Source organism: Vigna angularis, chromosome 3 (genome assembly GCF_016808095.1).
Source record: "Vigna angularis cultivar LongXiaoDou No.4 chromosome 3, ASM1680809v1, whole genome shotgun sequence".
Lineage (NCBI taxonomy): Eukaryota > Viridiplantae > Streptophyta > Magnoliopsida > Fabales > Fabaceae > Vigna > Vigna angularis.
The window spans coordinates 26,086,988-26,101,241 of record NC_068972.1 but is presented as its reverse complement, the minus strand read 5'-3'; the positions used below and the strand labels follow the sequence as shown (position 1 = coordinate 26,101,241).

General features: G+C 33.0%; 1 protein-coding gene across 1 annotated transcript; it reads left to right on the top strand.

The window, feature by feature from the left end:
• The first annotated feature begins 3,711 nt into the window (after positions 1 to 3,711).
• Positions 3,712 to 7,995, top strand: LOC108326061 (phenylalanine ammonia-lyase class 2). The gene is made up of 2 exons (XM_017559310.2): positions 3,712 to 4,214; positions 6,072 to 7,995. The coding sequence occupies exons 1-2, from the start codon at positions 3,823 to 3,825 to the stop codon at positions 7,819 to 7,821; spliced, it is 2,142 nt and encodes a 713-aa protein (XP_017414799.1). The 5' UTR covers positions 3,712 to 3,822; the 3' UTR covers positions 7,822 to 7,995.
• Positions 7,996 to 14,254: the final 6,259 nt, after the last annotated feature.

Sequence of the window (14,254 nt, the reverse complement as noted above, 5' to 3'; positions counted from 1 at the left end):
TTTGACCTAAAATGCCAAATGATTCAAATTCATATTTTATCTAATTATTACCATGTGTTTGAGAATTAATTTTATAATTATATTTGTTGAGATATACAATTTTATAATTAAACAATATTGAATCAAAATATAAAACATGGTAATGAATGTCCAACCTAAATGAGCAAGGGACAAATTTATGTCGTTTCTATCTCACCAAAAATGTTGACTAATTCATTTATTTAAATTTGGTCCAACTCGATTAAAATTCAGAACATATAATGAAATTTTTTATTATTCGGCTTAGGGTATCCATTTGTTGTTTAAGTGTTAATCAAGATGTTAATACTTTCATAATTAATTATAAGATTATCATTCATAGATGTCATGCAAACCATAACAAGTTGTTTTTATTTTGATTTTAACATTGTATTTAAATGTTAACTATAATCCTTAGTTATATGAAAAATAAATAAAATCATGCAAGTGTGAATTGTGACAACTTAATCGTAATAAATTTATATGGTTCATATTAAATCGTACATTTAGTTGAGTTTAAACCTTCTCCAAATGTTCAAGAATAATTTTGTAATGTTATTTATATTGTTTATTGAATGATTGAAAATTTTGAAAATGTTAAATATACAATAATTATGTTGTTTATACTAGTTCATCATAACTCAATTAATAAATCAAAATTCATTAAAAAAATATGAACTCAAGAAAAATAGGTTAATTTGTTATTTAAATTTGACAAACTAATTATACTTTGTCTAACAAATTTATTAAATTTTAAGATGGTATATTTGATCGAGTTATATAATCTGAAGTGATTAGAGATATTTAGATGGATGAATTGAACGTAAATATTTAGATGAAATACAATATTTATATTGTATCGATTTATATTATATTCGATTATTGAGATCATACATATACTTATGGTGAGCCAATATTTGGTTTATATATCGAAGAAAAGAAAAACTATTAAGAAAATTTACTTGCTTCTAAATTACATATAAATCAAAGTATCATAGATTGAGAAACTAATATAGAACTGTTACCCATCATTACATACTTCATTGTAAAATTATTTCTGCAGTTAAGATCCTTATACGACGAGAAAAAATTAATCAAATGTTAGCTTTTATATATATATATATATATATATATATATATATATATATATATATATATATATATATATTCTTGATTAAGAATGTTTGAGATTTATTAAACAAAATCTTGATTTGGTTAATGTATTGAAAGATTGTATATTAATCTTAATTCTTAATAGTTTATTTTTTAATTTTATCAAAGGATGACAATATGGACAAGCCACACAAGGTCACTCACAAGAGAGTTAGAAAAAAAAGTGCAAAACAAGTTAAGTATTTTAGTTTATAATTCTGCTTAGACTTGTCTTACATAATTCATACTCTACTTAGACTCACAAGAAATTGATTCACATTTTGTTTGCATTGACTTACACTACAAAGAAAACAAAATAACAGTTAAAAATCATTAGAAACGTAAAAAATTAGTTGGTAACAATATTTTTTGATTGATTTTTGAAGATATGAAATCCGTCGGTAAAAATGCAGTTGATAATATTTATTGTTGAAAATTTATATCTATCGATAATTATAGAAAGAAAAATTTGTCGATAAATTCTATTGATAATTATCGAAGAAAAAAATTGTTGATAATTATCGAAAGAAAAATTTGTCGTTAAATTCCATTAATAAATAATGTCGCAGTAATGATACCTTGTTGTGGTTTTCTACTTTAAAGCTCAAGTCCAGATAAAATTAGATTGCTAAGTTATTATGGTTCTCTTTTGTGTAGGATAACAAAATCAAGTTTGTCTAGCCCTACCGCTATTCGGATAAAATCCATTGGTGAAACCTTATTTTTACTTTAAAGCTCAAGTCCACATGAAATCAAATTTACCAAATCACTCTAGTTTTTCTTTGTGTAAGATAATAAAATCAAATTTGTCTAGTCTTACTGTTGTTCACTGACTGGTAAAATCCATTAGTAATAAATTTATTGGAAAAATCTATCGATAATTAAAATTTCAAAATTTGAATAAAATCTGTCAATAATTCAAATTTATCGATATTTTTTTGTAAATAAAAAATTATCTGTAATTATATGAATTTTTGTAATGTTAAATTCCTTATTAATGTTTTTTATAAGCAAGTTACTTATTAATGTTTTTTTTCAAACCTATATAAAAATAATTTACTTATTTGGTCGATCCAAAATTAGTTTTTTATTCAAGTTTATGTACAGTTGAAGGTTATTTTTATTTTAATAACTTTATAATTAAAATTTATAAATTTATAAATTATAAAATTAAAAATATAATTTATTTTACAAATTTAATTAAATAAAAATAAAATTTATAAAATTTTCATACGGGTGGCGATCGAACCTTAAAGCCAAAAGTCAAATATCATGTGTGATATGGGAAAAAAATTACCTCATACATTTGTTATTCGGGATGAATGAACCTAATTCACCTTTTGAGGGTCTAACGGACCTAGCCGCATTGATATCCTTCGTGTGACAGTACTATTTAATCCATCCATTGATAAAATTAAGTGTCTTCTCTTGTATGTAATTCTGATGACCGACGATAGATTAATGAAGGGATTGGACGCGTGGAACCCAGCACCATTTACTCAATGTTTTTGAGCAATATGGGATGCCCAAGTGTTCCAAAAGCAACAGTAACAACTCAATCATTTGCAAATCCTGATAATTAACTGCATAAACCTTTTATTATTTTACATGTTTTTCTGTTTCTTTTCTTTGGCACGTCAGACCATGTTCACCATCCAAACCATTCCCTTCTGACTGCGGGAATGAGGAGCGTACATTTCCGTAGCTGCCACAAACATCTTCTAGTTACAACATTTTTTAAGGATACTATATAATTTTAAAAATCCAACCCGATAATATTCATGTTTTTTGTTTCTATTCATGTTTACCATTTATTTTGAAGGCAAAAGTTCTGTATATTACTTCAATATAGACAATCCCAGGTGGAGCTTTTTAGTTGAACATTGCAATGCAAGAATAAGTTAAACCCTAACCGAAACACTAGTTAATCTTTAACCTATTTTTCCAAACAGTAACACCTGCCATAAATACTTCCGGCATCTTGATTTCTCTACCTCCATCTGCGCTCTGCCACTGCCCCGTCCTTTTCATGCTCCGTTTTTTATTTCGAATTATTATTATTATTATTATTATTATTATTATTATCACATCACACTCGTTTTTCTTTTCCTCTTTCCTATCTTTTTCCAATCCAACTCATTCTGAATCTAGACCTCTATAGATATAATAAAAGCTTTCTTCTAAGAAATTAGAAAAAACAAATTTTTAAATTTTGTAAATTAAAAAAAAAAGTAAGTATTTTATTTATTTATGAGTGTGTTGTATTCCACGTCCTGTGTTGGTAGGGGAGTGAGTGGCTAAGTGGGTTTTAGTTCTCAAGGGTGACATCGCACCCAGAGAAGGGGAAAGAAATTGCCACGTAGCGGAAGGAGAGCCGCTGATCTAGGCTGGTAATCGAACGCTTGTAATTATTTCTCCACCAACCCCCTTCACTAGCCCTTGTGCATCGTTACCACCCTTTATACCCACCTACCAGACACCAACGCTCCAGATTCGCTACGGCCTTAACACTCTCTGTTATATATAACCCCTTTCACGAACCAAACTAATCATTCACCACATTACGCTTACGAGCTCCTTCTCCTCTCTCCGTCTCAGTCTCCTCATTCCTTTATTTAAAGCCGCTTCCTCCACTCACCTACCCAAACGCAAATGGACGCAACACTCCCCAATGGTAAAGACGCTTTCTGCGTCACCGCCGCCAATGCCGCGGGGGACCCGCTCAACTGGGCCGCCGCGGCCGACGCGCTCTCGGGTAGCCATCTCGACGAGGTCAAGCGCATGGTCGCCGACTACCGCAAGCCCGCCGTCCGCCTCGGCGGCGAGACGCTCACCGTCGCTCAGGTGGCGGCGATTGCGGCGCACGACCAGGGTCTCAAGGTGGAGCTGGCGGAGGCTGCCAGGGCCGGCGTCAAGGCCAGCAGTGACTGGGTCATGGACAGCATGGACAAGGGTACCGACAGTTACGGTGTCACCACCGGCTTCGGTGCCACCTCCCACCGCCGTACCAAACAAGGTGGTGCCTTGCAGAAGGAGCTTATCAGGTCATTATCAACAAAATCTCTCTCTGACTCTCTCTCTCTCTCTCTCTTTTCTCTCTGCATTATTACGTTACACATGCTCATCTGCAACTGGCGTTGTTGCACCTCGTGAAACAACGCAAGAAAATGGCGAATTTTCTACCACATCTTTCAACATGTCATGCATAAACAGAAAAAAATTGTGTATTACAAATTAAATGTTTCCTTTTCTTTTTTTCTTGCGGTTTTACTAGTACTGATCTTAAAACGTCTTTCACAAGTAACATCACTTTCTCTTTTGGTTCTGTCGAACGTGTAACTGTGGTGCAGGATCGTGAAGAAAAGTTGCATGATGATGTATCATAAAATTAAAAGAAAAAACAAATATTTTGCAAAAATTCATTGCTCAACAAGATTTTTTTAATTTTGCTGTAAGGCGTGTTTGAAAAATAAGATATGTGTGGAAAATTTTGAATCCACACAATTAATTGACTTTTAATGAATTAGACTAATATTACTTTTCTCTTTTTTTTACTTTTCTGTTTGTTTTCTATTTTTTCTTTCCTCTATGTCCTCTTTCATTATGAGAAATAATTATAGATGGACGATCTAATTAATATCTACGTTTTTTATCATTCTTTTCTCCCTTTATATATTATTAAATATTTTTTAGCTTCTGTTTTGGTTGTCCGTACATAATTTTGTATTGCATATGCACCTACCCATGCGTCGTTTATTTTAATTTTATTTTATTACTGCTTTCATTTCTCTTTGGTAAGGTATTGTTGCTCGGTTACCTAAAACATTCACCACCACCTAATTAGCGAATTTAAATAAACATATAATTGTTATTTGTTATTCATTGTTTCTCATGGTTAAGAAAAGATGTCGATAAGTAGGCTCACCTAACACAAATATTTGGTAATATTTTTTTTTTACTAGAGAGAGTTGGTGTCTTATACTAAAAGAAAAATTAGTTTAATATGCTATACTTTTACTTTTAATTATAGTTATATTTTTTTCTAATACGATAACATTTTCAAACGTGTTTTATGAGGTTTGGTATTATGTTGGCTCAATATTTTTCTTTTAGTTTAGAGAGTTTTTAGGTAAAAACTACAGCTTTTAGACGTCATATAAAGCGTAATTATTACATGGTTGTTAAAAATATTTTATCTGTTTAAAGCATCTTTAAACAATGACACTTACTGGAACAATTTTGTTTTTAATATAAAAATAGAAACTCTTCGGATGAATGATTAATATAAAAATATATCATAATAATTAATATATGTCCATTTATAATCATAATAATAATGAGCTATTTTGCGCTGAACAAATAATAACGTGGTTTTAAATAGTAAGAAAACGAGCTGGCTTGAAAGAGATTTGTCTGAATCCAATACAATACCTGGATCTGAACTCGAGGTCCTGTTGAGTTGAAACGGCCGAGTGGCGAGTTCACTCATTAAAGGAAAATACGACGCCAGTTGTTTATTTGCACGTGACGCGAGGTTGGTGAGACTGCCTAGCCCTTCCCACCTTTCCAAGTCCAAACACCCCATCTTTGACTCATTACCTCAATTTCCTAATTTATTTTTTGTGCTAATTTATTAAACAAAATTAAAAATTCAATTTTTTTTTTAAATTTTTTATGACATCAGCTTACTAGTCATGTCAATTGTTTATTTTTCTTTTTCTTTTTTTATCTTTATCGTGGTGTCAGTGTTCATGAATTTCTTTTCTTGGTCTAGTACGTTGATGCCTTCACCTAATTCCCCACCCAACTACATCATATTCTTTATTACTTTAGCTAAGAGAGTGATTTATAAAAGGGTTCATAATTCTTAATCCTTTTTTTAACTTTTGTTGTTCTTTCAGGTTTTTGAATGCTGGGATATTTGGCAATGGTACAGAGGCGAATTGCACCCTACCCCACACTGCAACTAGAGCAGCTATGCTTGTGAGAGTGAACACTCTTCTCCAAGGGTACTCTGGAATCAGATTTGAAATTTTGGAGGCCATCACCAATCTTTTGAACAACAACGTTACTCCATGTTTGCCACTTAGGGGAACAATCACAGCATCTGGTGATCTTGTACCTTTGTCGTACATTGCCGGTTTGTTAACCGGCAGACCAAACTCGAAGGCTGTGGGTCCCTCTGGGGAGATTCTGAATGCCAAGGAAGCCTTTGAATTGGCCAACATTGGTTCTGAGTTCTTTGAGTTGCAACCTAAGGAAGGGCTTGCCCTTGTGAATGGTACGGCTGTTGGCTCTGGCTTGGCCTCCATAGTTCTCTTTGAAGCGAACATTCTGGCTGTCTTGTCGGAAGTTATTTCAGCAGTTTTTGCTGAAGTTATGCAAGGAAAGCCCGAGTTCACTGATCATTTGACTCACAAGCTAAAGCACCATCCTGGCCAGATTGAGGCTGCAGCTATCATGGAACACATTTTGGATGGAAGCTCTTACATCAAAGCTGCTAAGAAGTTGCATGAGATTGATCCTTTGCAGAAACCTAAACAAGACCGCTATGCCCTTAGGACTTCACCCCAATGGCTTGGTCCTCAAATCGAAGTGATCAGGTTTTCTACCAAGTCCATTGAGAGGGAGATAAATTCAGTCAACGACAACCCTTTGATTGATGTGTCAAGGAACAAGGCCTTGCATGGTGGTAACTTCCAAGGAACTCCAATTGGAGTCTCCATGGATAACACCCGTTTGGCTCTTGCTTCCATTGGCAAACTCATGTTTGCTCAATTCTCTGAGCTTGTCAATGACTATTACAATAATGGGTTGCCTTCAAATCTCACTGCCAGCAGAAACCCCAGCTTGGATTATGGTTTCAAGGGAGCTGAAATTGCCATGGCATCTTACTGCTCTGAACTCCAATATTTGGCTAACCCTGTGACCAGCCATGTCCAAAGCGCGGAGCAACACAACCAAGATGTGAACTCTTTGGGATTGATTTCGTCTAGGAAGACCAATGAGGCTGTTGAGATCCTCAAGCTAATGTCTTCAACTTTCCTCGTTGCACTTTGCCAGGCCATTGACTTGAGGCATTTGGAGGAGAATTTGAAGAACACTGTGAAGAATGTCGTGAGCCAAGTTGCCAAGAGGACTCTCACCACAGGTGTCAATGGAGAACTTCATCCTTCAAGATTTTGTGAGAAAGACTTGTTGAAAGTTGTTGATAGAGAATACACATATGCCTACATTGACGATCCCTGCAGTGGCACATACCCTTTGATGCAAAAACTAAGGCAAGTTCTTGTGGAATATGCATTGGCTAATGGAGAAAACGAGAAAAACTTGAACACGTCGATCTTCCAAAAGATTGCGTCCTTTGAGGAGGAGTTGAAAGCCCTCTTGCCTAAGGAAGTGGAAGGTGCAAGACTTGCATATGAGAATGACCAATGTGCAGTTCCCAACAAGATCAAGGAATGTAGGTCTTACCCCTTGTACAAGTTTGTGAGAGAGGAGTTAGGGACATCGTTGCTGACTGGTGAAAAGGTCATCTCACCCGGTGAAGAGTGTGACAAGGTGTTCACTGCTATGTGCCAAGGGAAAATCATTGATCCTCTTTTGGAATGCCTTGGAGAGTGGAATGGTGCTCCGCTTCCAATTTCTTAGTTAATCATTTTCTGTATCATGAAGAGTGGTTTCTTTCTATATACGTATTTGTGTTCATAAGAATTTGGTTTGTCTATAAGCCTGTGGCAAATCAATCCACATACAACTTTCAGGCTTCTTGATGCCAAGGAACTTGTAATTCATATTGTAATAGAATTCCATTTGTTTGCCGTAGCGTTGAGTGCAAATATTAATACATGGCCTTTCATGTTAAGAATGTTTTCTCTATAATTCTTATTATGCTTCAACTTTGGAGAGAGATTTTACATTTATAAAATTATAGTTTTCCACAAGAGATGGAAAATGTTGACACCAGCAACAAAATTCAAGTTGTCGCAAAGTGGTTTGTCCAATTTCCGAATCACTAGCTTGAGTAGTGTTTTCACCATAACATTGACTCCTTTGTACTATGCGAGTCACAAGAAGAACATACAGAAGGTGATAAATGGGATAGCGTTGTACTTTCATCATGGTATATATCCACAATGAGGGCTAATCAATATGAATGTGATTGAGAAGACCATAGATCATTAGAAGATCTTGTTCCGAACATTGAGCATGATTGGTGCCTCGGGAGCATAGAATGTAAACAATCAAAGAATGAATTCGTTCTTCAACTTTGAAGTCTCCTACCAAAAGTTGTCTTCGCCTGGTTTGTTGTTGTGGATTCCTTTGAAAAGCTTGGAAAGCAAGGAGACACTTGAATCCATATACACCAAGATGCACTTTAACAACATCATCTCTAATAGGCATCATGACCACATTGACCCAGATGTCATCATCAAGGTTGATGTTGACGCCTTTCACTTTGGTAGTAACCACAAAATCCTACTGTTGCAGAAACAAAATTTGTTGCAGAAACAAAATTTGGTGCAAAAAATGTATCGAGGTATGATTGGGTCCTTACTATATTTGACTACTAGTCGTCCAAATATCATGCACAACGTGTGCTTATGTGCTAGATTTCAGTCTTGTCCAAAAGAATCCCACTTAATTGTTGTAAAAAGGATTATGAAATATCTTAAAGGAATTCTATTTAATCTACTTTCTGTTTTTGGAAAACTGTAATTTCAAGCCATAAGACTTCTTGTTTGAACACTTTGTTTCTAGTGTTATTACCTTTTAGGATAAGTTTTTTGATTGAAACTATTTTGAATTTGAACAATGCTTTGAATCTTAATTCTGTTGAATGATTATAGGCATATATGTTTAATGCTTAAGAGTTGTGCCAACTGAATTTGATAATGTCTATCATGAATGACTTGGTGAACTGACTTATATGCTTGAACATATTGAATTATCAAGTTGATTCTGTTCTAAATGTCCAATATAATGTTTAGCACTTGATCATGTCATTCAATGCTTATTATCACTCATTGTTCATACATTTTTTCATAAAACTACTATATATATATCATACTTTTGAAGTACTAACATGGTTCAATGTTGAGAAAGATGCTATTGCATGTTTCAATGTGAGCAAACTAGGTTCTATATTTATATGCTCTATTTTGGACCAATGTTGCATATTTTAATAGATTAAATAGATAATATAATCTGTTAAATGGCCATTGCTACAATTTTTAATCTGTAACGCTAATAATGTAATCGATTAAGTGTTTGAATGATTTTATAAGCATATAACTGCACTTATGGTTTGCTGAACAAGTTTAAAATGTCATGCTATACATGTTTAGAATGAAATACATGTTATATGTTGCATACTACACAAATTCACTTTGAATTTCATTATCCATAGTGCAACATGCATCATTTTGAGTCTATTTATGCACTCACATCAATGCTACAACTATGTTGATTCTACTGCATAATAGGTGTCATTTACACAACAATACTCATTATTCCATCTACATATTGTACTTTATATGAGTATTGCAAATGAACTTGGTATCAATTGCTAGATCATGTGAAATCAATATACTTGCTCTGATACATGTTATAATTACTCTGATATACTGTTGTGAGTTAGTTATATTCAGCTGATCTTAATTGTGATATTGTTCATATACTGCTCACACACTTTCAAAATGCTTTAACTCTTTTCGATAGGGGAGCATCGTATTTTTTAATGGTTTGTAAGTGATTTTGATGTTTTTTAGCACAAATGTATTCCATCTTACTTATTTGTTCTGCCATTTTTTTCTAGTGGCCAAAGGGGAAGAGTAAGTGGAAACATGTTTTTTGTTCGTCATCATAAAAAAAGGGGGAAATTGTTAATAGGGGGAGCTTAACCTCTTTATATCTTGATTTTTGATGATGAACAATTAAATGATTATTAATGGTTTCTTGCATAACAAATGACATACCAAATGTTTTATCTTTATCATGTTTGTGTTTGATATGTATTTATATTAATGTTGAATGAATCAAACTTAAAACAGATTAATAATCTCAGTATAAATAATCGATTAAAGAATGTATATAATCTGTTAGATTTTTCCAGATCACTTAGAAAGCTAACAAGGGCAAACTACTTTGTTATAATCGATTATACAGGGTACATAACTGATTAAAATAGAGAAAATGCATAATATGTTATATAAGTGAGATAATATGTTAAGAATGACTAATATGGCTAAGTGTTGAAATAATCGATTACATAAGTTTGATAATCGATTAAAACAAAGAAATAGTCTAATCCATTATATAAATAGCCTAATATGTTAAGATTGTTAAATAAATCACCAATAGGCTTGGGTGTTTAAATAATCGATTATACACATAGGATAATATGTTAAAACAAAGAAAACACATAATTGATTATGCAATTAACATAATCAATTATAATAAGACAGAATTTGAAAATCCTATATATGTGTGTGTGTCTTGAAACCCATTTCCATAACGTTACAATTTTCAAATACTAACATTCTTGTTGAGCTTTGATTACAGGTGGTCTGAAGCAATATTCTTGGAGGATCTAAACTTCATTGGTTGATTATACATCAAGATTCATTCAAGACTTTGTGCTAAAGTGGTTCTGATTCAATATGCACTTGGAGAGTGTGTGTTCAAGATCAGGTTTTGTCAAACAATTTGTATTCTATACCTGTGCAGGTATAGTCAGGGGTTAAGAGCTGGGACTACTCTTTGTATTTGCAAGAGATTGAGGGTGTTTATCTCATGGGTTGCTATATTGATTTTGAGTGGTGAGAGGAGTACATTGAGAGAGTTGTCTCTATATTCTTGTATACTCATTCATTATAGTGAAATCCCTTCAACTAAGGTTGTTGAAGGACTGGATGTAGGCTTGTCATAGTCGAACCAATATATATTGTTTGTGTGCTTGATCTTTCTCTACTTGTTGATTCATTACTATTTGTTTATTGATTATAAGAAGCCAAGAACTCAAAGATTTAAAAAAGGTCATTGAATGACATAAAATGCTCAACGTTCATAAATAAAAGAGTGATAAGAAATGACATATCTACTGCATGCATAATTTACTCTACTCTTTGCAGATAAACTATTCTACACACATCTATAGAGCTACAAATCAAATATCAAAAGTGGATGTTAGAGACAAAAAACCTACGATAATTGATAATAATCATTTTTATCTTTTGAGGATAGAGAACTTATCAGACTTGATGATGATGACCCTTAGCCATCCAGGAGACATAGATTTGCTTCCCTATTTTCATCTTGTGATGAGCTACTTTTTGAATAATAATTATCTCCCCACGCTATACATGCCTTTTTTTTGTTCACTTTAGACTTGCTTTCTTGTCACATGTCACCACTTTTGTCCTTGTTTTGGTTAACATTTGGACACTCAATCTTGATGTTTCCTTGTTTTCCACAATTGTAACATGTAAAATTAGAAGTACTAGTAGATTCATTTCTTTTAGAGTAGAACTTCTTTTTATTACCTTTGTTACCTCTTCTCTTGAGAATTTTCCCAGGCTTCTTGACAAAGAGATTTAAGTTTTGATTTTCATTAAACTCAACCACATCTTCATTTGACTCATCATTCTTTCGAGTGTTTAACTTCAATGTTATGTTCTTTGCCTTTTTCTCGTTACTATCTTGTTCATCAATCAATTCATCTCAATTTCATGCTCCCTAAGCTTTCCAAAGAAAGAGGCAGTGATCATTGTTGACAAGTCCTTAGATTATGATATTGTCATGACTTTAGGTTGCTATTTTTATCAATACACTTTAAGACTTTGATGTTAAGCTCTTCTTGGTCAAAGTGCTTTCCCAAGCCAATGAGGTGATTCATAATGTATGTAAACCTCTTTTAGACTTTAGTTATGGTCTCTCTTAACTACATTCTAAACAACTTGTATTCTTGGATCAATGCATGCGTCCTTGTCGTTTTCACATCATTTGTTCCTTTATATGTGACTTCAAGCACATCCCATAAGTCCTTTACATAATTATATTGAGAAACCCTGAAAAACTCATTCAAATTCAATGTGGATGTTAAGATATTTTTGGCAGAACAATCATATTGAGCCTTGTTTTTCTCATCTTTTGTCCAAAGGTTTGATGACTTATTAACCTATTTTTTTTATCAACAACATGCTTAGGAATGAATGATCCATTCATGATAGCATTCCAAATCCTTTGGTCAATAGATTTTATAAAAAAACTTTCATATATATTTTTGTAAAATTGGTATTTCACACCATTAAACATATGAGTTTTATGAAAAGTGGCACCTTCAGGAAAGAAAAGCTTGCTTTCAGACATTTGAAAAATGTTTTCAAGATCAAACTTGAGTAATTTTCATGAACCCGATGAAATACGTGGAAAACACTAGAAGGGGGAGAGGGGGGAGGGGGTTGAATAATGTTTATGGAAAACGTTTTTCGCAACCCTTCTGATATAGCATGTTATCAAGCATGTAAAATATTCTTTTAAAGCTTAGAGGCTCGACTTGAAATATAAGCTTCGAAAAAATCAGCGTGCTATTGAGAATAATCTCTACTGTAGTGTTTGTAAGAACTTCCTTTAAAAATAAAGGATCATTTAGCTTGAAAGTTATTATATTTTCAAATATAAAGCTCAACTGTAGATTTTCTAAGAGGATCATTTAGCAAAGAGAAGAGAGAATAACACGAGATATTTTATACTAGTTCTCTCCAACTAAGCTACGTCTAGTCTCCTTCGCATAGGGTTCCACTATAATCTTCACTCTTTTCTCTCTTCTACTCTTTAGGATAGATATGACGTTACAACCTTTGCGCACTTTGGCTATCGTCTTTTTTATCCTCTTGATTTTTTTTCTTGAGAGATCTTCTATTTATAAGCTTTATGAATATTTGTCCGTTAGACAATGTTTGTAGTTCGTAGCCTTGATGCTTGTGTTTTCTCTTTCTTCTTTTCACAGCAGTCGTTGTGTAAGTCAACTTTGTCAAAGTAGACATGCTTTGCCAATCCTTTGCTTGAAGTAGGTTGTACGATCTTTTTAGACTTTCCTTCAAGAGAGGAACATTCCATGATTATCTCTTTTGTCTCTAATGTCCACATTTGATATTTGATCTGTAGAACTATGGATGTGTGTAGAATAACTTATTTGCAAAATTAGAGTAAACTATGCATGCAGTAGATATGACTTTTCTTATCACTTTTGTTGTTTTTGAACGTTGGACATTTAATGTCATTTAATGCTCACTCAAAACAACAAAGTGCTTTTTAATTTCCTACCGTTAGGTAGCATTTTACAATTAAGCTCTTTTAATTTGAAGATACCAAACGTATAGATACTTCATCATAAGATGACATGTCTATTTCGCTCATGGTATCACCTAGATTCAAGTAAACGCTTCTTTTGTTTTTGTCTCTTTGTAGATAGATAATGATTAGCTTGCTCAAGCTTTCTTGTGTCTTTTAATAGTTAAGTATTTTAATTTTTTTAGCCAAAGACATTGTCTCGACTTGTTTCGTTTTCGAGAGAAGTCAAATACTTAATTAAGGTATTTTGAGCGTTGAGTGTTTAACTCAGTTCTCTCTCAGACACTTTTAAACAAGACATCATCTAGTCAAGCATTTGATTGTTCTAGCATAAATGTTTTTTTTATTTCCTAGGACCTAAGTATTTTCCTATAATTTCTATGTTTGAGATTTGGGCTCTATGTTTTTATCCTAGGTTGCTTTCTGATCTTTAACCCGTTTTAATGTTATTTGGTTAAACTTCAAAACATGAGATTGTTTGTTCATACAGACGATTTTGTCTTTAACACCCGATCTTCATACCAATTGTAATCATAAAAATAGGTTTTAAGCCAAAAAGGAGGGGTTGAATTGACTTTTTTTAAAAAAAATTGTTCTTATCATAGTTTGTAAAAACCTTTCGGTTAAATCAAATTGACAATAGGATTTAACAATGTATCAATTCTAGGTTATGCATTTTAACTAACTATAAATTGAAATCAATAGGTTAAAATGTTGACATTGAATTTTA